Here is a 24,805-nt window from a genome sequence, read left to right as displayed (position 1 = left end):
TGAGGTTAAAAATAGCCACAAATTCTTTGACATTCCTTCATTGAGAGATGGGGTCTATGCCTACATCCTCTCCCCTTGAATCTCAGTGGGTGGGCTCTCTGACTGCTCTGCCCATTAGGATATGGTGAAGTGACCTCGTGCTGGTTTCTGGGCCCAGGCCTTAAGAGACTGGCAGCCTCCACTTCCTCTATCCTCTGTCCACTTCCTCTATCCTGCAACACTCACTCTTGGAACTCAGACACCAAGCTGAGTTCCTGCTATATGAAGTCCAAGTTAATGGAGAGGCCACATATGTGCAGGCACTCTGGGTAACAGCCCAGCATCAATTACCAGGCATGTCAGTGTGCCACCTTGGATGTCTGCAGGTGATTCCAGACCTGCAGGTGATTGCCACTACCTGCAACTGCATGAGAGACCCCAAGTGAGAACTTCCCAGCTGAGCCACATCAACCCACAGAATCATGAGAGAGAAGAATAAACTATTTTAAGCCATGCCAAAACATAGTGGCTTATTATAAGCAATTAAATAATCAGGATACCATAAGAACTAATTTATTTTTGTTAGTACTATTAAAGGGAACTACTATTTATAAATATAGTTTACATATAATAACAAAGTTATGTTTTACTTATTTCATTATACCCCATCTTGTTTCAAAAATATTAATGAACCCAGTTGCCTAGTGGTTAAGTTTAGCATGCTCCACTTCGGCAGCCTAGGTTCGGTTCCCAAACACAGACTTACACCCATCGTCTGTCAGTGGCCACGCTGTGGTGGTGGGTCACATACAAAAAACAAAAGAGGAAGATCGGCAGTGGATGTTAGCTCAGGGCAAATCTTCCACAGCAAAAAAAACTTTTAAATTTTTTTTAAAAAGAGATTAACAGATAACATAGATGTATCACACTAAATTATAAAACATGGTTTAAAAAGTGAATTTTAAAAATTTTAAATTGAGATATAATCACATACCATAACTTTCACCATTTTAAAGTGTACAATTTAGTGGTTTTAGTACATTCATAAGGTGGTACAACCATTAACACTATCTAATTTCAGAACATTCTGATCACCTCAAAAAGAAAACCCACATCCATTACCAATCACTCCCCATTCCTCCCTCCTCCCAGCCTCTGGAAACCACTAATCTAGCTTCTGTCTCCATGGATTTAACTATTCTGGATATTTTGTATAAATGGAATCATCCAATATGTAGCCTTTTGTGCCTGGATTCCTAGTATGATGTTTTCAAGGCTCATCCATGTTGCGGCATCTATCAGTACTCCATTCCTTTTTATTGCTGAATAATATTAAATTGTAGGGATATGCCACATTTTACATATCCATTTACAAGTTGATGACACTCTGTGGCTATTATGAATAATGCTGCTATGACTGTGTGGACTATGAAATAGAAGCCACTTATTAAAGATACCAGAGAAACAAGAAACAAACACCTGGTGCCTTGATGATTGTGGAGTAGCCACATCTACCACGATTATTTTATTTTGTTTTCTGTCACTCCTAGTTGGAGATAATCCTAAGTAATACGCTCTCCAATTTTTTAATGTAGACTTTTGCATATCATGTTTCCTTAAACAGAGGTAAATCCTATCTTCTATGTCTTCTATTCAAGAAGGGATTATTGGATTTTTCTCAACAACTATTGTCATAATGAAGCCTTACATTTAGAACACTACATGTACATTCCAAGATAATCAAAGATACAGACATTACGGGCTTTATTCCTTTATTACATATTCTTTTATGATTTAAAAAACGATTGATGCACTACAAGCACAAGGGACAAAAGAAAGACAAATAAATTGGACTCCATCAAAATAAAAAACTTTTGTGCTTCAAAGGACACCATCAAGAAAGCAAAAAGACAACCTACAGAATGGGAGAAAAGATTTGAAATCATATTTATGATAGGGGGCTAGTATTCAGAACAATAAAAAGACAAATAACCCAAGTGAAAAACAAGCAAGGGATTTGATCAGACATTTCTCCAAAGAAGATATACAAATAACCAATAAGCACATAAAAAGATGCTCAATATCATTAGTTATTAGGGAAAGGAAAATCAAAACCACAAGAAGACAACACTTCACACCCACTAGGATGGCTATAATCCAAAAGACAAACAATAACAGAGTATTGGTGAGGGTGTGGAGAAATCAGAACCCTCATACTGCTGGTGGGAATGTAAAATGGTATACCCACCTTGGAAAACAGTCTGGCAGTTTTTCAAAATATTAAACATAGAGTTATTGTGTGACTCAGCAATTCCACTCCTAAGTATATACCCAAGATGAATGAAAACATATGTTCACACAAAAACTTGTACATGAATGTTCACAGCAGCATTATTCATAAGAGCTAAAAAGTGAAACCAAAATGCCCATCAAATGATGAACAGATAAATAAAATGTGGCATATTCATACAATGGATTATTATTCATCAGTAAAAAGAAATGTAATACTGATACATACTACTACATGGAACAACCTTGAAAATACGACCCTCAGTGAAAGAAGCCAGACACAAAAGGCTACATGTTACGTGATTCCATATATATGAAATGCCCCAGAATAGACAATTCATAGAGACAGAAAGTAGATTAGTGGTTGCCTCGGGGTGGGTTGGAGGTTGGGAGGAAATGAGAAATGACTGCTAATGGGTATGCTTAAATGCTCTAAGATTGATTGTGATAATGACTGCACAACTCTGAATATACTAAAAATCACTGACTTGTACACTCTAAGTGAATCAATTGTATGGTATCTGAGTTATATTTCAATAAAGCTGTTTTTAAAAATGAATGATGATTTTGAAGGAAAAAAAGATATTTTTTGTCTCCCATGCCCCATCAAAATTTACTCCTACCCGACATGATCCCCCCATATCTCTATACTATTTTCAAATAGCTATGTTTAAAAAATAAATTCAATGTGATATTTATAATAAAGTATACATTCCTCTTGAACTCCTCAACAATTTAGGATCTGCTACAAATTCACCTCACGTAAATCAAACTGTTTATGTTAAATACCAGAGTTCTTATCTAAATTGACATAAGAATAAAATTTCAAATGGGAATGATATAAAGATATAATTTTGACTCACCTATACTTTTTTCTTTTTCATTCATATCTTTTTATTATTATTATTATTATTATTATTATTATTATTGCTTTTTCTCCACAAATCCCCCCACTATATAGTTGTATATTTTAGTTGTGGGTCCTTTTAGTTGTGGCATGTGGGACACCGCCCCAAATGACCCGATGAGCGGCGCCATGTCCATGCCCAGGATCTGAACCGGTGAAACCCTGGGTCACTGAAGTGGAGTGCACAAACTTAACCACTCGGCCACGGGGCCGGCCCCCTTAAATCTATTGATATAGTGTTTTATTTTCTTGGATTTGCTAATATTGAACCAACCTTGCATTTCTGGAATAAATCCCACATGGTCATGGTATAGGATCTCCTTAATGAAGTGCTGAATTTTGTTTCCTAATATTTTTTTTTTTTTTTTTTTTTTTTTTTTGTTTTGTTTTGTTTTTTTTTTTTTTTTTTTTTTTTTGTTTTTTTTTTTTTTTTATTAATGTTATGATGGATTACAGGCTTGTGAAATTTCAGTTGTACATTTTTGTTAGTCATGTTGTGGGTACACCACTACCCCCTCCGTGCCCTCCCCCCACCCCCCCTTTTCCCTGGTAACCACCGATCAGATCTCCTTCTCAATATACTAATTTCCACCTATGAGTGGAGTCATATAGAGTTCGTCTTTCTCTGACTGACTTATTTCGCTTAACATAATGCCCTCGAGGTCCATCCACATTGTTGTGAATGGGCCAATTTCGTCTTTTTTTATGGCTGAGTAGTATTCCATTGTGTATATATACCACATCTTCTTTATCCAATCATCAGTTTCTGGGCATGTAGGCTGGTTCCACGTCTTGGCTATTGTAAATAATGCTGCGATGAACATAGGGGTGCAACGGACTCTTGAGATATCTGATATCAGGTTCTTAGGATAGATACCCAGTAATGGGATGGCTGGGTCATAGGGTATTTCTATTTTTAACTTTTTGAGAAATCTCCATACTGTTTTCCATAGTGGCTGTACCAGTTTGCATTCCCACCAACAGTGTATGAGGGTTCCTCTTTCTCCACAACCTCTCCAACATTTGTCGTTCTTGGTTTTGGATGTTTTTGCCAATCTAACGGGGGTAAGGTGATATCTTAGTGTAGTTTTGATTTGCATTTCCCTGATGATTAGCGATGATGAACATCTTTTCATGTGTCTATTGGCCATATTCATATCTTCTTTTGAGAAATGTCTGTTCATGTCCTCTGCCCATTTTTTGATCGGGTTGTTTGTTTTTTTGTTGTTAAGCAGTGTGAGTTCTTTGTATATTATGGAGATTAACCCTTTGTCGGATAAGTGGCTTGTAAATATTTTTTCCCAATTAGTGAGCTGTTTTTTTGTTTCAATTCTGTTTTCCCTTGCCTTGAAGAAGCTCTTTAGTCTGATGAAGTCCCATTTGTTTATTCTTTCTATTGTTTCCCTCAACTGAGGAGTTACAGTGTCCGAAAAGATTCTTTTGAAACTGATGTCAAAGAGTGTACTACCTATATTCTCTTCCAAAAGACTTATTGTCTCAGGCCTAATCTTTAGGTCTTTGATCCATTTTGAGTTTATTTTGGTGTGTGGTGAAAAAGAATGGTCGATTTTCAATCTTTTGCATGTGGCTGTCCAGTTTTCCCAGCACCATTTGTTGAAGAGACTTTCTTTTCTCCATTGTAGGCCCTCTGCTCCTTTGTCGAAGATTAGCTGTCCATAGATGTGTGGTTTTATCTCTGGGCTTTCAATTCTGTTCCATTGATCTGTGGACCTGTTTTTGTACCAGTACCATGCTGTTTTGATCACTGTAGCTTTGTAGTATGTTTTGAAATCAGGGATTGTGATTCCGCCGGCTTTGTTTTTCTTGCTCAAGATTGCTTTAGCAATTCGTGGTCTTTTGTTCCCCCATATGAATTTTAGGATTGTTTGTTGAATTTCTGTGAAGAATGTTCTTGGGATTCTGATTGGGATAGCATTGAATCTGTATATTGCTTTGGGTAGTATGGACATTTTAACTATGTTTATTCTTCCAATCCATGTGCAAGGAATGTCTTTCCATCTCTTTATGTCATCGTCAATTTCTTTCAAGAAAGTCTTGTAGTTTTCATTGTATAGATCCTTCACTTCCTTGGTTAAGTTTATCCCAAGGTATTTTATTCTTTTCGTTGCGATTGTGAATGGGATAGAGTTCTTGAGTTCTTTTTCTGTTAGTTTATTGTTAGTGTATAGAAATGCTACTGATTTATGCACGTTAATTTTATACCCTGCTACTTTGCTGTAGTTGTTGATTATTTCTAATAGTTTTTCTGTGGATTCTTTGGGGTTTTCTATGTATAAGATCATGTCGTCTGCAAACAACGCGAGTTTTACTTCTTCGTTACCTATTTGGATTCCTTTTATTTTTTTTTCCTGCCGAATTGCTCTGGCCAGCACCTCCAGTACTATGTTGAATAGGAGTGGTGAAAGTGGGCACCCTTGTCTTGTTCCTGTCCTCAGAGGGATGGCTTTCAGCTTTTGTCCATTGAGTATGATGTTGGCTGTGGGTCTATCATATATGGCCTTTATTATGTTGAGGTACTTTCCTTCTATACCCATTTTACTGAGGGTTTTTATCATAAATGGGTGTTGGATCTTGTCGAATGCTTTCTCTGCGTCTATTGAGATGATCATGTGGTTTTTGTTTTTCATTTTGTTGATGTAGTGTATCACGTTGATTGACTTGCGGATGTTGAACCATCCCTGTGTCCCTGGTATAAATCCCACTTGATCATGGTGTATAATCTTTTTGATGTATTGCTGTAATCGGTTTGCCAAAATTTTGTTGAGGATTTTTGCATCTATGTTCATCAGTGATATCGGCCTGTAGTTCTCCTTCTTTGTGTTGTCCTTGTCAGGTTTGGGGATCAGAGTGATGTTGGCTTCATAGAATGTGTTAGGGAGTTCTCCATCTTTCTCAATTTTCTGGAACAGTTTGAGGAGAATAGGTATTAAGTCTTCTTTGAATGTTTGGTAGAATTCTCCAGAGAAGCCGTCTGGTCCTGGACTCTTGTTTTTGGGAAGGTTTTTGATTACCGTTTCTATTTCCTTTCTTGTGATTGGTCTATTCAGATTCTCCATTTCTTCCTGATTCAGTTTGGGGAGATTGTAGGAGTCTAGGAATTTGTCCATTTCTTCCAGGTTGTTCAATTTGTTGGCATATAGTTTTTCATAGTATTCTCTTATGATCTCTTGTATTTCATTGGTATCTGTTGTGATTTCTCCTCTCTCATTCCTGATTTTATTAATTTGCGCTTTCTCTCTTCTTTTCTTGGTGAGTCTGGCTAGGGGTTTGTCAATTTTGTTAATTCTTTCGAAGAACCAACTCTTTGTTTCATTGATCCTTTCTATTGTCTTTTTTGTTTCAATATCGTTTATTTCTGCTCTTATTTTTATTATTTCCCTCCTTCTACTGACTCTGGGCTTTGTTTGTTCTTCTTTTTCTAGTTCTGTTAGGTGTCGTTTGAGGTTGCTTACGTGAGCTTTTTCTTGTTTAGTGAGGTGAGCCTGTATTGCGATGAATTTCCCTCTTAGGACTGCTTTTGCTGCATCCCAAATGATTTGGTATGTCGTGTTCTCATTTTCATTTGTCTCCAGATAATATTTGATTTCTTCTTTAATTTCTTCAATGATCCATTGTTTGTTGAGAAGCGTGTTGTTTAGTCTCCACATTTTTGCACCTTTCTCTGCTTTTTTCTTGTAGTTGATTTCTAGTTTAATAGCGTTATGATCAGAAAAGATGCTTGATATTATTTCAACTCTCTTGTATTTATTGATGTTTGCTTTGGTTCCCAAAATATGGTCAATCCTTGAGAATGTTCCATGTGCACTTGAGAAGAATGTGTAACCTGCTGTTTTTGGATGAAGTGTTCTATATATATCTATTAAGTCCATCTGGTCTAATTTTTCATTTAATTCTATTATTTCCTTGTTGATTTTCTGTCTGGATGTTCTGTCCATTGGTGTTAATGGTGTGTTGAGGTCCCCTACTATTATTGTATTGTTGTTGATGTCTTCTTTTAGTTCTATTAAGAGTTGCTTTACAAATTTTGGTGCTCCTGTGTTGGGTGCATATATATTTATAAGTGTTATGTCTTCTTGGTGGAGAGTCCCTTTTATCATTATATACTGTCCCTCTTTATCTTTCTTTATCTGTTTTGCTTTGAAATCTACCTTGTCTGATATTAGTATAGCGACACCTGCTTTCTTTTGTTCATTATTAGCTTGGAGTATTGTTCTCCATCCCTTCACTCTGAGTCTGTGTTTGTCTTTGGGGCTGAGGTGTGTTTCCTGGAGGCAGCATATTGTTGGATCTTGTTCTTTGATCCATCCTGCCACTCTGTGTCTTTTGATTGGGGAGTTCAATCCATTTACATTTAGAGTGATTATTGAGACGTGGGGGCCTACCACTCCCATTTTGTGTCTTGTTTTCCGGTTTTCTTCAGTTTCCTTTGTTTCTCGTCCCATGGTTTAATCTGTTCTGATGTAGAGCTACTACTCTCTGTTGTTGTCCTTCTACTTATCTCCTCTGCTCTTGGTTTTGTAGCCCCTTTCCTTTTTTGGATTTTTCAGGAAAGAGGGTTTTCCTGAGGATTTCCTGAAGAGGAGGTTTTGTGGCAATGAACTCCCTTAATTTTTGTTTGTCTGGGAAAGTTTTTATTTCTCCATCGTATTTGAAGGATATTTTCGCTGGGTAGAGAATTCTCGGCTGTAGATTTTTGTCCTTCAGATTTTTGAATATATCATTCCACTCTCTTCTAGCCTGTAAAGTTTCTGCTGAGAAATCTGCTGATAGCCTGATGGGGGTTCCTTTGTAGGTTAGTTTCTTTTGCCTGGCTGTCCTTAATATTTTCTCCTTGTCGTTGACTCTTGCTAGCTTCACTACTATATGCCGTGGAGTTGGTCTTCTTGCATTGATAAAGTTTGGAGATCTATTGGCTTCTGTCACCTGAGGATCCATCTCCCTCACCAGATTTGGGAAGTTCTCAGCCATTATTTCTTTGAATAGGTTTTCTGCCCCTTTCTCCTTCTCTTCTCCCTCTGGTATACCTATAATCCTTACGTTGCATCTCCTAATTGTGTCTGATAATTCTCGGAGAGTTTCTTCATTTCTTTTAAGTCTTGCTTCTCTCTCCTCCTCTGCCTGCAACAATTCTATATTGCCATCTTCCAAATTGCTAATTCTTTCCTCCATATTATCGGCCCTACTGTTCAGAGCATCTAGATTTTTCTTAATCTCCTCTATTGTGTTCTTCATTTCCAATATTTCTGTTTGGTTCTTCTTTATCGTATCAAACTCTTTTGTGACATAGCTCCTGAACTCGTTGAGTTGTCGGTCAGAATTCTCTCTTAACTCATTGAGAATCTTAATGATGGCTGTTTTGAAGTCATCGTCATTTAGGTTATACATCTCATTTTCTTTGGGATTGTTTTCTGTGTATTTGTTGCTTTCTTTCTGTTCTGGAGATTTGATGTATTTTTTCATATTGCTTGATGTTGTTGATTTGTGCCTCCGCATGGAGATAGAGTTTAGTTGCTCCTTTCACTTGTTTCAGCTGCTGCGGTGGGAGGAGCAGCTGTTTATATTTCACCAACCAGGAACCCTGTCCGTAGTTGCTAACTGGGCCTGGGCCCCTCTTCGTAGCCACAGTGGCCCTTTGGATTCCCTCCTCTGCTGTGGGGGCCGTCACAGGGGGGCTTCAGGCTGCGGGTGCCTACTGTTGCAGCCCACCTAGATGTGCTCTCTCCTTGGGGTCTGCAACGGTGTTATGGGCTTTTCCAGCAGCCAGGGGTGGGATCACTTATATTTGTCGCTCCGTTGCTGTCGGCCCCCACCAAATCTCACTTGTCCTCTATAGGTCGCAGGAGAGCTATTGGCATCTTCTACAGTCTGTGGTTAGTACACCTAGTTATGCTGCTTTTGCCCTGGGGTCTTCCAGCCTTGTGGCTGGCGGCTGGGTGCCTTCTACTGGTGCTGTGCAGAGGCTTTCCCTAAGGCTGCTGTGAGCCTGTAGGGTTTCCCCCTAGGCTACTAAGCTGGGTCTCTGGAACTCTCTCCAGCCCCAGTCCTCTCCGAGATCTCCGGCAATCCCTAGACCCACGGGGCGGGCAATGGCAGCTGGGGGTCGCCCCGCCCTCAGGGCTTCTCTCCGGGCCTCTCCCGGAGCCGTGAATGCTGGGCGTGGCCCCTCTGCCAATGACAGACAGGGAGTTTTGTCTGCTGCCCAGCGGAGCTCCAGCGCTTCCCCTCCGGGTCGCAGAACCAGCCTTTGAAAATTCCCCCGGCCCCGGTCCTCTCCGAGATCTCCGGCAATCCCTAGCCTCACGGGGTGGGCAACGGCAGCTGGGGGTCGCCCCGCCCTCAGGGCTTCTCTCCGGGCCTCTGCCGGAGCCGTGAATGCTCAGCGTGGCCCCTCTGCTAATAGCAAACAGAGAGTTTTGTCTGCTGCCTGGGCGGAGCTCCAGCGCTTCCCCTCCGGGTCGCAGGACCGGCCTTTTGAAAGTTCCCCCCGCCCCGGTCTTCTCCGAGATCTCCGGCAATCCCTAGCCCCCCGGGGCGGGCAACGGCAGCTGGGGGTCGCCCCGCCCTCAGGGCTTCTCTCCGGGCCTCTGCCGGAGCGTGAATGCTGGGCGTGGCCCCTCTGCTAACCGCAGGCAGAGGGTTTTGTCTGCTGCCCGGGCGGAGCTCCGGCGCTTCCCCTCCGGGTCGCAGGACCGGCCTTTGAAAATTCCCCCGGCCCCGGTCCTCTCCGAGATCTCCGGCAATCCCTAGCCTCACGGGGTGGGCAACGGCAGCTGGGGGTCGCCCCGCCCTCAGGGCTTCTCTCCGGGCCTCTGCCGGAGCCGTGAATGCTCAGCGTGGCCCCTCTGCTAATAGCAAACAGAGAGTTTTGTCTGCTGCCTGGGCGGAGCTCCAGCGCTTCCCCTCCGGGTCGCAGGACCGGCCTTTTGAAAGTTCCCCCCGCCCCGGTCTTCTCCGAGATCTCCGGCAATCCCTAGCCCCACGGGGCGGGCAACGGCAGCTGGGGGTCGCCCCGCCCTCAGGGCTTCTCTCCGGGCCTCTGCCGGAGCGTGAATGCTGGGCGTGGCCCCTCTGCTAACCGCAGGCAGAGGGTTTTGTCTGCTGCCCGGGCGGAGCTCCGGCGCTTCCCCTCCGGGTCGCAGGACCGGCCTTTGAAAATTCCCCCGGCCCCGGTCCTCTCCGAGATCTCCGGCAATCCCTAGCCTCACGGGGTGGGCAACGGCAGCTGGGGGTCGCCCCGCCCTCAGGGCTTCTCTCCGGGCCTTTCCCGGAGCCGTGAATGCTCAGCGTGGCCCCTCTGCTAATGGCAGACAGAGAGTTTTGTCTGCTGACCGGGCGGAGCTCCGGTACTTCCCCTCCGGGTCGCAGGACCGGCCTTTGAAAATTCCCCCCGCCCCGGTCCTCTCCGAGATCTCCGGCAATCCCTAGCCCCACGGGGCGGGCAACGGCAGCTGGGGGTCGCCCCGCCCTCAGGGCTTCTCTCCGGGCCTCTCCCGGAGCCGTGAATGCTCAGCGTGGCCCCTCTGCTAATGGCAGACAGAGAGTTTTGTCTGCTGACCGGGCGGAGCTCCGGCGCTTCCCCTCCGGGTCGCAGGACCGGCCTTTGAAAATTCCCCCCGCCCCGGTCCTCTCCGAGATCTCCGGCAATCCCTAGTCCCACGGGGCGGGCAACGGCAGCTGGGAGATCTCCGTGCCCTCCGTGTCTCTCTCTGGGACCCTCCGGGCGCCCCGAGCACCAGGCTGGATCCCCCCGCCAATGGCGGGGAGAGACTCTCCCCGCGGGCTCAGGTGTGCAACTCCAAAGTTTCCCTCTGCGTTTAGGAGTAATTGCAGGGGGTTTAGGTAGGGTTCTGGTCACCTGTTTCCACCGTCGCTCCTCTGTTGTGTTCTCGCTCCTGCCCTAGACGTGCGTGGATCCTCTGGGGGCGTCCGTTGGAAGAAAGCCGCTTGCGGGTACCAGGCTGCCCGTCGGGGTCGGAGAGCCCTCACCTATTTCCACATCCTCCCGGAGGAAAGTCCATCCGCCTTCCGATGTATAGTCGCGTGGGTGTCTCAGACGTCCTGAGATGCTGTCTGGATATCCTTTGTCAAGCGATAAGTGTCCAAATAATTGTAGACTCGAAGGGCGAGAGACAAAGAGGACTACTCACGGCGCCATCTTGGCGACTAAAGTCTGTTTCCTAATATTTTATTCAATTTTTATGTGTATTTTTAAAAATGAAAATGTGATTATACTGTGCATACCACTTTATAATCTATTCAATAATATATCGAATGTCAACAAGTACATTTTTCTAATTATTTGTGTGTATCAGTGTTTTATGTTTTTCCCTACAAAATTAGCTTCAACAAACATCTCTGATATACACACTCAGGGAGAAAGGAATGTACATACACACATATAACATTACTTTTAAGAGCTTCATAGTATTTCATTACCTTCACTCAACCAATCCCCTGTTGTTAGGTCTAAAGGATAGAAGAAGATGTACCAAGCCATTATTATTATTATTATTATTATTATTATTGCTGAGGAAGATTCACCCTGAGCCAACATGCCAAACTATGAAAAGTGCTTGTCTCTGGAGAGTGGGATTTCAGGTGATTTTTTTTGTTTTTAATTTTCTTCAATGAATATGAATTATATAAGTGTAAGGACAAAGGATAAATGGTATATATTTTTTAAAAGGACCAAACAATATCTTACACATATATTCACCTCAAACAAGAAGGCTCATGTCACTCCCAGTGTAGTAGCATAGAGTAAGTTCGATAATAAAATTAAACAATTGGGTCCCCAGTCAACCATAACTATAAGTACTCATTGGAAAACTGCCCATGAGGGACAGTGTCTCCTGGTTACCAAATGGCATCTTTATTGAGATGGCCTTATGGAATATAAAACAGACCCTTCACTAGCCAAGCATATATTTTCCAGATCATGCACTCCTGAGTGCCAAAAGAAAATGCTGCACAAGACCTGAGAGAAGCAATAATAGCACAGCAGGAACGAGTCTGAGGCCTGGGGCCCAGCTGTGTATTCAGATCATAATCCACCACTTACTGTGTGACACCAGACAAGTCACTCAGTTTCTCTGTGCTCCAATTTCTTCATATGGAAAACGGGGATAATAATAGTACTTGCATCACAGAGTTGTTATGAAGATCAAATGAATCCAGAAATGTAAACCATTTAGAATAGAACCTGGCACAAACTAAACACTAAAAAAGTCATCTGACTCAACTTAAGCCTGGAATACCTTACATTTCTAATTCAAAGTTACTTTTTATAACTTTTTATTCTTATGTGGTCAAAGATCATCTCAATTGCATTGCTGCCCTCTTAATTTTTCTTTACGCTAAACACAAAGGATGACAGGATGAGAAAGAGACCTTAAAATCTTAACTGAAAATATATTTTTCTCAGTAACCATTCTCCCAATTTTAAAACAACCTGAATCTCAAAGCCAAGTTTTTCTTTGTTGTTTTTCTTTTTTTTTTTTGAGGAAGATTAGCCCTGAGCTAACATCTGCCGCCAATCCTCCTCTTTTTGCTGAGGAAGACTGGCCCTGAGCTAACATCTGTGCCCATCTTCCTCTACTTTATATGTGGGATGCCTACTGCATCATGGCGTGCCAAGCGGTGCCATGTCTGCACCCAGGATCTGAACTGTGAATCCCGGGCTGCCAAAGCGGAACGTGAGCACTTAACTGCTGCACCACTGGGCCGGCCCAAAGCCAAGCATTTTTAATTACTGATTGTGTTAACCTTCCTGGATCTCTTGAAAATTTTAATGATCTTTCTACATCTTAGAGCTTTTTTAACAAGAATAAATATTATGCCACTAATATTTACTGTATACTTAGTATTCAAGAAAGCCAGGAAGTAATATTCCATCAAACACCATGACAGATAGAATCCTTACCCATTGATTCCTCATTAGAACTCTTAATGCAAACATTGAATGGAGTAACGGCAAGAGTAACTTCCTCTTGACTCGATGTAAAAAGAACAATTGCTTCAGCAAGCACTCTATAAATAATGAAAAAAATTACATTATTTGCAAACGAATAGAAATAATCTTATTAAATAGGACTCAAATCTCTAATATGGAAATACATAGGTTAGTTCGCCTGGATTTAGAAAAATTTACCCAAAAGACCTACCTTCTTTCTTCTATATGAACTGCTTTATTTTTAGTATATTTTAAAATTGTCACTTCATTTGAAAGCCAAGAGAATAGTAAAATATATTCTTCTATTTTTTTTTTTTAAACATTTTATTATTTCCTTTTTCTCCCCAAAGCCCCCCGGCACATAGTTGCATATTCTTCGCTGTGGATTCCTCTAGCCGTGGTATGTGGGACGCTGCCCCAGCGTGGCCCGACGAGCAGTGCCATGTCCGCGCCCAGGACCCGAACCAACGAAACACTGGGCCGCCTGCAGCGGAGCGCGTGAACTTAACCACTCGGCCACGGGGCCAGCCCCCAGTAAAATATATTCTTAGTAAAACATGTGAAAACTGCAGGATAAACCAAACACTAGAACAAAATGTCTCTAATTCTATGTTTTTATATACCCAATATATTTTTTAAAAAATTTGAGCAGCCAACCCAATGGCATAGTGGTTAAGTTCGTAAGCTCTGTTTCAGTGGCCTGGGGTTCATTGGTTCGGATCCCAGGCGCAGACATGGCACCGCTTGGCACGCCATGCTGTGGCAGGCATCCCACGTATAAAGTAGAGGAAGATGGGCACAGATGTTAGCTCAGGGCCAGTCTTCCTCAGCAAAAGGAGGAGGATTGGTGGCAGATGTTAGCTCAGGGCTAATCTTCCTCAAAAAAAGCCAAAAAACAAAAGAAAAACAGCCTGAGATCATACTCCTATGGGAGATAGTAGAAAACAGAGCTGTTCAAATAGAACTGGGGTGAACTATGCTGGAGACCCAGTTGAGGGGCAGAGCTTTACAAGCAGCCTGCTGCCTAAATTCTCTTTCCCTTTGTTACTTGCCCTAGATATTACCTATTACTTTCAAGGTTGTCTTGATATCTCAAATGCCCTTTCATCTGGGCTCCCTTGTTAGAAAGAGCTTTCTTGAAATATATTCACATACTGCACAAATCAGATTTAAAGTTGTTTGATTTGCATTTCCCTAATGACTTAATAATGTTGAACATCTTTTCTTTTTTTTTAAGATTTTTTTTTAATTTTTCCCTTTTTTATCCCCAAAGCCCCCCAGTACACAGTTGTATATTCCAGTTGTGGCATGTGGGACGCTGCCTCAGCATGGCTTGACGAGCAGTGCCATGTCTGCACTCAAGATCCAAACCGGTGAAACCCTGGGCTGCCGAAGCAGAGCGCAAGAACTTAACCACTCAGCCACAGGGCCAGCCCCTGAACACCTTTTCATGTGCTTGCTGCCCATCTGTATATCTTCTTTGGAAAAATGTCTATCCAAATCCTTTGCCCATTTTTTAGCTAGGTTATTTATCTTTTTATTATTGCATTGTAGGTTTTGGGCTACTTTCAAAGATTTTATTTTTCCTTTTTCTCCCCAAAGCCCCCTGGTACATAGTTGTCTATTTTTAGTTGTGGGTCCTTCTAGTTGTGGCATGTGGGATGCCACCTCAGCAGGGCTTGATGAGCGGCGCCATGTCCATGCCCAGGATCTGAACTGGCAAAACCCTGGGCTGCCAAAGCGGAGCACATGAACTGAACCACTTGGCCACGGGGCTGGCCCCATGGGCTACTTTTAAAATTGAGGTGCTGTTAGATAACAGTGAGATCCTTAGAATTTATGTAATGTTGGTGTTAACCTGATGCTAGACATTAGCTCAGCACTGTTTCTTGATGCCAAAATGTCAGGAACACCTACCAAATTCATTTGGGAACATTTCCAGTGTTAACAGGGAGGTGTTGTACAAGATATCAAATAACCTGATACAAAAAATGACAACATGAATGTGCAATTCAAAAAGGAATAAAAATATAAATTGCTAATAAATATATGGTGATGCTTAAACTCCTTTGAATAAACATGACAATAAAGAGCATCTAATAATACCATTTTCTACCTATCAGATTGGCAAAATTTTTTTTTTTTTTTTAAGATTGGCACCTGGGCTAACAACTGTTGCCAATCTTTTTTTTTTTTTCCCTGCTTTATCTCCCCAAACTCCCCCTGTACATAGTTGTATATCTTAGTTGCAGGTCCTTCTAGTTGTGGGATGTGGGACGCCGCCTCAACGTGGCCTGATGAGCGGTGCCTTGTCCGCGCCCAGGATCCAAACCCTGGGCCGCCGTAGCAGAGCGTGCGAACTTAACCACTCAGCCACGGAGCCGGCCCCAGACTGGCAAAATTTTTAAAGATTGATCATATCCTTTACTTGGAAGGGGTCTCCTTACACCTTTGGCGGAAATGTAAATTGGTACAAACTTTTCAGATAGCAATTTGGTAGCCAGTATGTATGCAAATTTAAAATTTGTCTAAGCCTTTGACCCAGCAATTTCATTTCTAGGGCTCAATCTGTGTTAGGCAAACAATAAGATGGCCCCCAATGATCCCCACCTCCTAGTATTCACCCCCTTATATAATTCCCTCCCCTCAAGTGTAGGCTGGACAAAGAGAAATGGCAGACACCAGGAAATGTCATTCTGAGATTACGTTACAAAAAGACTATGGCTTCCTTCTTGGGAGTTCTCTCTGTCTCTTTCTCTCTCTGATTACCAGCTGCCAGGTTGTGAGGAGATCCAGGCAGCCTAGAGAGAGGGCTGCATGGTGAGGAACTGAGGCCTACCAGCAGCCACAGGAGTGAGCTTGGAAGTTGGTCTTCTGAGGCCTTGTAACAGCGTCAGCAAGCTTGGGAGTGAACCCTCCCAAGTCCAGCCTTCAGATGAGCCTACAGCCCTGGCCGCCAGCTTGACTTTAACCTCAGGAGAGACCTGGAGCCTGAAGTACCCAGCTAAACTGTACTTATTACTATGAAGTAACAATGTCTGGATTTTTAAAGCTCTAAGTTTTGGAGAAATTTGCTCCACAGAAATAAGTAACTGATACACCATCCTATGTACTATTAGCAGCATTGTTTGTGATAGCAAAAAGTTGGAAATTATGGCTCAGTTATACAATGAAAAAATATGCAATCATTAAAAATAATAATATTGATTTAACTGAACTGTCATAGAAACTAAAAAAAGCAATTTGCCAAACAATAAGAATACTAGGACATTTTCTTTGAAAAAACTATGTATAAGTATGTATGCAGTATGTGATATAAATTTGAGAGAGAGGGTGAAAGAGGGGGAAAGGAAGAGATATCCATAGCTATAGGGAGAGGGAGAGTTACAAAGAGATGGGTTATAAGTAGAAGATCTAGAAGGATATACACCAAATTGTTAATAGATGTTACCCCTGCCATGTGGGATACAGGGGCAGGTAGAGGAGAAAGACTTTCATTTTTTATCTTTGTGCTCTTCTATAAATTTTAAATATACTGTAAGGAGCATGTATTACTTTTGTAATTTAAAAAACAATAAGGATAAAATATCTTTAGGTTCAGAAAGTAATTATGTTTAATGCTACACCTTAACTGAAAAATTGGGTGCCCTACACTGACAAATATGCCTCACTCATTCTCTAGAGAAAAAAATGCAAACACTTAGAGATAAAATCAGTTCATATCAAAAATGTTAAAATTTCCTCATCCTGTGTGTTTTAAGACTCAGACAGAAGGCACCATATAAATGCAAAGTATTATTAGATAATATTTTTCTCTTGATATCACTTGATATAGAAAGCCACTGATGGGACATTTTTAGAACTTTACTAGCCACTAAATTATTATTGCTACCATTAGACAGTCATTATCTACTATTATCTTTCTCAAGATCCTGTAAGGTGATTTCTCCAAGTCCAGTGGGAGCTTTTTAAAAAAAAGTAACTGATTTAAAAGCTCTAGGGCATTAATTCTTTACTCTGTGACCATAATATATTCAGAAAAGGAAAATAAACAACAGAGAACTCATTACCTTGGTTGAATCATTAGTGTATTAGAACATGTACTCTTTTCAAAAATAACTTGCAAAGGCTGACTTTCTTGAAAACACACATTGTGAGTCCTTTTAATACCTTAAAAAGAATAAAGCAACTTGTTAATAATTTTATGTACAAAATTAACACATTAGAAAGTCTGTAAGTTTCACAGCCAAGTTAAAACAATAAAATTAAAGCAACATTTAATATCTGGCAGGTACACACAGCTTAGAGCAGCACTATTCCTTAATGAATGTGTTTATCGCTCCCTGGTGGACACCATGCAACATGTCATACCCTCTGACCAATCAGGCAGTAGAATTCTCACACTGTTTTGAAATACAGGTAATTTCTTAAATTGTGTATAAAATAGTGATTACCCATGACAGATCATACATCTCTGATTCTCTCTCAGTACTGGACATCTGGTCTGTGAATTCTTTTCCTCTGAGAGGAGGAGGAGAGGAGTGTGTAGCAATAACGGCTATGGCCCCGTTTGCCAGCAACTGCAGTGTACATTTTACATACATTGCCTCTGAGCCTCACAATAGCCCTGTGGAGCAGGTACTTAACCTCAGAAAAGGAAACTATAGCTCGGTGAAGCTAAATGACTTTTCAAGGCTATGCTGTTTTAACAAGTATAGCTAGAATTTGAATCTAAGTTTGAATATAGAGCTCATGAAATAAAATCCAGCTGGGCAATAAGTTTCTACAGCATAATAATGTTGTAGTAGGAATCAAAAGGGCTCACTAGAAACAACATTTCTCAACTAATTTTTTTTTCACTGAGTCAATAACAACAGCAACGTTTATTAATTTCATGAATACTTACTGTGCACCTACTATGTACAAGGTTGTATCAGTTAGCTTTTGCTGGATAACAAACCACTCCAAAATTTAGTGTTTCAAAATAACAAACACTTGTTATTTTTCATAATTCAGCTGAGTTGTTCTGGTTTAGGCTGGTTTAGCTGTGGCTGGATCATCTTGGTCTGACTTTCAAGTCTGAGGTCTCAGCGGGGCAAACTGGGCCAGCTGGGCTGGCAGAGACCTCTTGCCACATGCTCCCTAACCTTCCAGGAGTCTACACTGTGCTGCGCTTGTGCTCAAGCTGATGGGGAGCTTCTTAGTTCAACAGTGGAAGCTGACAAGCCTCTTGAGGCCTCGGCCTGGAACTCACACAGTATCACTTCCACTGCACTCTACTGTTATCACAGCAAGTGCAAGGCCGGCCCAGATTCAAAGTGGGGAAACAGACTCCAGCTTCTGAAGGAAGGGGCTGCAAATAATTTATGAGCATTTGTTTTTGTAATCTACCACACAGGGACTATTTCAGGAAATGTGAACCAGCAAAAAACAAAACTCTCTATCTTCACAGAGCTTACGTTCTAGTGAGAGGAGACAGACAATAAGAAAACAAATAAGTAAAACAACTGGTATGGCACATAGTGATAAGTGCCACAGGAAAAAAGGAAAGCCACAACGGGACGGGGGACTGCCAGTGGTGGTGGGCAGCAATTTTAAACAGCAAGGTCAAGGAAGACCTCATGGAAAAGATGTCACAGGAGCAAAGGCCTGCAGGAGGTGAAAGAACAAGCCGTGTGCCCTCTGGAGCAGGAGGCTGTCTGGCAGAAGCAGCAGGCCACAGTGCCCAAGTAGGAAGCACGCCGGGCTTCCTAATCACAGAGCCATTGTAAGATCTTTGGCTTTTACCCTGGATAAAATGGGGAGCTTTTTGAGAGTTTTGAGCACTAGAATGACATAATATGACCTATTTTAAAGGGATTACTGTGGCTGCTATTTTGGGAAGAAACAAAACTCAAAAACTGACATATTTTACCTATTTGAAAGAAAATATTTTCAAGTTACTTTTGGAGTGACATATAATAGGTGCCCATGGTATAAAATTCAAAAGATACCAAAGGATAGACAATGTAAAGTAAGCCACCCAAACCCCTGACTCCTGACACCCCAGAACCCTCCACAGAGGCAACTACTGTTACCAGTTTCTTAGGTATTCTTCAGAAACAGCCCACGCACATACAAGCAGAATCATACCTCTATAACAAGTATCTGACTCAGGTGAGTAGTGGCATTGCCGAGGACATCCAAGCTGAGACATATCTGATTTCTTTGTCATCCCATGCTCCTTTTCTTGCTACTGGCTTCCTTCCCCTTCTTCCTTATCAACACACACTAAACACGGCCTACACCTTTGATCACACTGCTCCCTCATCATTGGATGCCTTCCCATTTCTGCTACTGGACACTTCCCCCGATGTGATGCCACTCCCCAGAAAAAGCCTTTCCTCTTCTCCTTTCTTTCCTTGAAATCTCTTGCCCAAAGACATCCATTGTACCCTTTTTAAAGCAATTCAGCTTGATGTATCTCTTCACTGTGGTTTTTCTAGTCTTCCCATTTAATAATAATTTTCCTTGATAGGATGCAAATGGGATAATAATTTAGAAGTCCTGTTTTCTTTCAGTGTCATTTATTAACTTTACCTAGTGCTGCACAAAGTACCGGGCTGTAATGAGATAAGGAGTTTTCATCAGAATTTACTTCTTTCACCGAGAAAGTCTTATTATTAAAAAAAGAAAACAAAAACAAAACAGCAGAAGTAAAGAGAACAGTCAGTAATGTGCTTGACTTAAATTCTGGCATAAGCTCCTTATCTTCTCACAGACCAGTAACAAACAGTTTGGGGCCCAGCAGCCAGCCCATGGAACACTTTGCGTGGCAGTGCATTATACCATCTGCTCCCGGCCATGGATGCTATGGCAGAATTCTGCTTGCCACTTCATAAGCTCAATTTGCAACCTCCCTCAGCGGGTCCAGAGAACTCTTTCAAACTCGAAAAGGTACAGCTAAGGAATAACCATTATTTTGGAGATGTTACATTTGTGGAGTTTGGAATTTCAGAGACCAATGATACTTCAAAAATCTTATGAGTTATCCAAATATTCCCCCAGAACCTTCAAGTTCACTGTTAAGTGAGTTTAAAGTCATTTGCACATCTGTAGAATGTCCTTTTGCAAAAACTTAAAAGCTTGAAGAGGGAATCCTGCCTCCTGATAGCATTTCATTAATATATGTGTATGAATCAGAGTTTTATTTTCACTCAATAGCCCAACGCACTCCTCAAGTGGAAGCCCCTCTCTGTCGGAGACCTGTCTCCTTGAGCCCTGAACTTATCAGCAGGTGGTTTATATCAGAGTGTGCTCTTCAGGGACAACTCACTGACTCATTTTTCACAACTCTGGGGCCAGCGCAAAAAAAATATGGCGAATTGGTGAAATTATCAATAGGCAGATAAATATTTCAGATGAATCTTGGTTCTTGATGATATAAATCATCCTTTTTTTCCTATTAGCAGATGCTAAATAATCATCTTAGCATCTTAGTAGATGCTAAGAAATCATCGTTTTAGAAATTGTTTATGGTTAGATTCAGAGAAGTTAGTCCCTCATAGTAGCTCGTGTTTTTGCAATTGTTTTCTATCAAGAAGAGAGCCAAATTTACTTCACTATCCTTAATTTCTTCCCAAATTCCAAATACATATTTCTAGCAGCTTACTGGATACCTCTGCCCAGGTGATTTTTCTTAACTAAATTTGAACAATGTTTCTCCAACAGATTATAAATGTAAAATCGCAAGCATAATTTGCTGAGGACATACAGTTTTGGAAAGTATAACTATTTATCCCAATTACTATAGCAGCATTTATTCCCTGCTTCTCCCTTCCTTCCTGAGCCATCCCTTCCCTATTGTGTGGCAGCCATGACGTTTGGGTGGGACTGACTGCACTTCCAGCATCACCGGTGGGCCCTCACTGGTATAAACCAGCTGATGTAATCTTATACTCCTGCAGTTGAATTTGGTCCAGATATGGCAATAAGCCAAGACAGAGAATGGCATTCCCCTGGCCACCAGGATTAGTTTAGGTTGGTCCAATCAGAGGAAAGTCAAACACTTTTGTTTAATGGATGTATGAGGTAAGGCTCTCACTTCCCCTGGATGTAAAACAGCAGGCATGTAGCCCCAGCTGCTGCTAGAAGTCACCTTATGGTTAAAAGTTTATAAGAGAAGCTGGCCTTGGGATAAATCACATGGAAGAAAGCAGAGTTGAGAGAATTTTAAAAAGAAGGAAAAGAGGCAGCAGCTGCTGCAGGCTGGATAGAACCACACCCATGACTTAATTGTGAACTTTTCGTTTACATGAGCCAGTATTCCTCCTTATTGTTTAAGCCACTTTGCGTTCGATTTTCTAGTTATTGTCTTTTGTTACTTGCAATTAAAGCAACCTAACTCATACAACCTCCCTACAAAAGATATTAAGTATCAACCAATCACAAATATGTACTGGACACTAATCAAGCCACTTGAGAGACACTTAAGAAATCAAAAAGCTGGTTCTTCAAAATCTAGCTGGAAATAAGGGATGAGGAAAACTCTAATGATAGCAGGCCCTGACTACTTAGTGCTCCATCTGTGTCAGGCACCATGCTATGTGCTTCACATGTGATTTCGCTTCATCCTCATGTTAACAACCCTGGTACACGAGGATAGATAAGATTACCCCCATTTTACAGAAAAGAAAATGAAAGTTCAGAAAGCTTATGTACTCTCACAAAGCTAGTAAGAAGTATAGGAAGTATAGAAGAATCCACTCCCAAATCTGTGCAATGTCAAGGCTTGCTGTGCTTTTAATCACGCTCTTCACAGGATTCTGCTATTATACGAACTAAAAGTCAAAGAAGGCAAAAAATAACGTTAAATCGTTGATATTTTGTAGTGAAAAAATAAGGAATATAATATAAATATAAGCTGAAATAAAAATACTAAGACAAATGTAAGACAAAATTAAGAAATATAAATTGTAACACTAAGATAACCTTCCAGAAGACCATTCTGCTAGGAAAAAAACATTTAGACCATTATCACAAGTACAAGATTTTTTAAAGCATACAATTCTACCTGCTAACTTCAAATAAAATAGCTGCAATCATAATAAATATAACTAGAGCTAACAATCAGACAATGTGCCAGGCGTTCTTTTAAACACTTTAGAACTGTAACTGCCTATAATTCACTGAATCCTCACAAAACCCTAGGAGGCTGGTACTAACATTATCCCCATTCTACATATTGGGAAACTGAGCCACAGAGATGTAAAATAGTTTGCCCAAAGTCTTAGCAAGGAAATGGCAGAGCAGAATTCCACCCCAGACCTTGTGGCCTCCAGAGTCCACGCTCCTAGTCACCATGCTACAGGTATTTAAGCATGTAACGGTCCTGAGTACAGCATTTAAATATCTACCATGCAAGGCTGGGAGGCAGGAAATCGGTTTTACAGCTTGGTGGCGCAGAGAGTGAATGAAGGGTTTGGCTCCTACTGTTGTGGGGCTGGATAAAAATCCAGGCTCCGCAACTTACTAGTTCTGTGACCCTGGGCCAGTTACCACACTTTTTCCAGCACCAGATATACTACTATCTGCCTCCTAGCGGACTTTCAACACAGGTAGGCATTATTCTTTCCTGTTCTCACCAAGGAATGCTGCTACCAAAGCTCTCTTACAGAATATCATCAAGCAGCCAGTTAATTTTAGAACCACCAACTGAATTTGGTTGAATTCAAACTGACATTAAAAAGAAATTGGTTTGTATGCAGGCAAAACTTGTGCCACTGACAAGTCAAAAAAGGAGATAATACCATTCATCTCACAATAGAGAAACTTTTCAAGTACTTCCAACTGTCCTACCACAAAACAACACAAATTCTAAGCAATAACGCAATGTGAAGTCTTGACGTGCAGTCTGAATATCCTAAACATGAAAAATATTAGCAAAAACACACAATACTTTAAACTAGTTTTAATTATACCTACCATGTCTGCAGAAGAATTGAATGACTACTTTGCACTTATCTGATCTGGTGAATATTTTGCAGCTCTCTACATTTCTTTCGAGGGAATTCAGACATTTAAAGATGGGGAGAATTGACTGTAACACAAACACATTATAGAACAACACAAATAGGGTTGTTTGATTAGTTAAAAAAAACAAACAAAAGCAGAGCATGTATAGTCATAAATGAATAGACTTGTCCTGAATGCCATTTAAACCAAGTATGAAGTACAGAATAACTATTATGTCCTATATAATGAATATTTCTACAATACAAGAGAAAACCAGGGCCACTTATATTTACCTTCATACCCAATTTGCAATTTAAATTCGATATTGTGTCATTATCATTCATTTTCACTGAAGTTGACCATTGATATTGTTGAAAAAAGACAGGAGAGAAGAGAACACATCCATATGCTGACCGACAAGAATTCACAGATCTTAAAGCAAGCTGGAAAAATAAAATAATAGCTATTTAGGAAAAAAATCAACTTTCCTTAAACGATTAATTCAAAAAGTTCTATTACCTTTCCCATCGCAATTAAATGTGTTCAAATAAGGCTATGAGATATTACCTGCATTATATGGACTACATTATACATATGAATTATTATATATATATGATATAGGCTGCATTATACAATGTGTATTGAATTTGCGTATATATATGTGTACATATCTATATGGAATACCTATGTCTTAAATCTAAAATCTTCCATGTTGAAATAGTAAAACTGTAAATGCCTACAGGGGCCTTAACTTTAATGGGGCAGACAGTAATATAAAAGGGAGTAAAAAGACTGCAGCAAAATGATGATCTCTTGCCTTATCTTACAGGAGAAACAGCCAACTACCTCCACTTGGGAATGGAGGCCCAAAGTTGTCAGATCTGAGTTTTCAAGAGATTCAGATTTTTACGTGGACTCTCCCAATTATTTAAGTATTAGAAAATTATTTCAATTTTTTAAAAAACACAGCACAGCCCCCACAAAACACTGCTGCAAGCCATATCCAGCCTGTTGACCACCAGTCTGTGACTTCTGGTTTAAATAAGTTGGGCTTATCTGCATGATTTTTTTTTCTTTTTTTTAAAGATTGACACCTGGGCTAACAACTATTGCCAATCTGGTTTTTTTTTTCTGCTTTATCTCCCCAAACCCCCCCTCCCCGGTACACAGCTGTATATCTTAGTTGCACGTCCTTCTAGTTGTGGGATGTGGGACGCCGCCTCAACGTGGCTTGACGAGTGGTGCCATGTCCTCGCCCAGGATCTGAACCCTGGGCCGCCACAGCGGAGCTCACGAACTTAACCACTCGGCCACGGAGCCGGCCCCTATCTGCATGATGTTTAAGTTTACTATGCTCTAAATGTATTCAGATATGTAAAAGAAGGATGAACAGTCAAAGGGATAATTACAATTTCTGAATTTCCTGGTTAACATTCAATCTGGACTGGGACCTTTAAACATCTGCTTCTGCCTTAATAGGAGGTCTGTTAGTTAACGTCCTTACTTACACCTTTTTCAGATGGGTCCAGCCACAGCTCGTCACTAACTCGTGATAGAGCTTGGATTGCTTTCCCAAACACTGTGGAGAAAAAGGAAAGGTGCTGCTGACATTCTTTCAAACAACAAAGACAAACCAGAGGGCCACTTCAGCATTCACTCAAGCA

General features: G+C 41.1%; 1 protein-coding gene across 8 annotated transcripts in view; it reads right to left on the bottom strand.

Moving 5' to 3' along the window:
- RAD9B (RAD9 checkpoint clamp component B) overlaps positions 1-24,805 on the bottom strand; it is a 64,541-nt gene that overhangs the window by 37,767 nt on the left and 1,969 nt on the right. For all 8 annotated transcript variants that reach the window (XR_011505327.1, XM_070516026.1, XM_070516025.1 and 5 more), the window contains exons 2-6: positions 24,650-24,720; positions 23,435-23,584; positions 23,112-23,226; positions 17,219-17,318; positions 13,119-13,225 (exon numbers count right to left, since the gene is read on the bottom strand). Coding sequence is in view for 7 of the 8 variants with exons in the window: in XM_070516026.1 (XP_070372127.1) it covers positions 13,119-13,225; positions 17,219-17,318; positions 23,112-23,226; positions 23,435-23,584; positions 24,650-24,720 (543 nt within the window). In the remaining variant the exon portion in view is untranslated. The remainder of the gene's footprint in view (positions 1-13,118; positions 13,226-17,218; positions 17,319-23,111; positions 23,227-23,434; positions 23,585-24,649; positions 24,721-24,805) is intronic.

Source organism: Equus asinus, chromosome 8 (genome assembly GCF_041296235.1).
Source record: "Equus asinus isolate D_3611 breed Donkey chromosome 8, EquAss-T2T_v2, whole genome shotgun sequence".
NCBI classification, from domain to species: domain Eukaryota; kingdom Metazoa; phylum Chordata; class Mammalia; order Perissodactyla; family Equidae; genus Equus; species Equus asinus.
The sequence above is the reverse complement of the archived record's forward strand: the minus strand, read 5'-3'. Positions and strand labels throughout refer to the sequence as shown.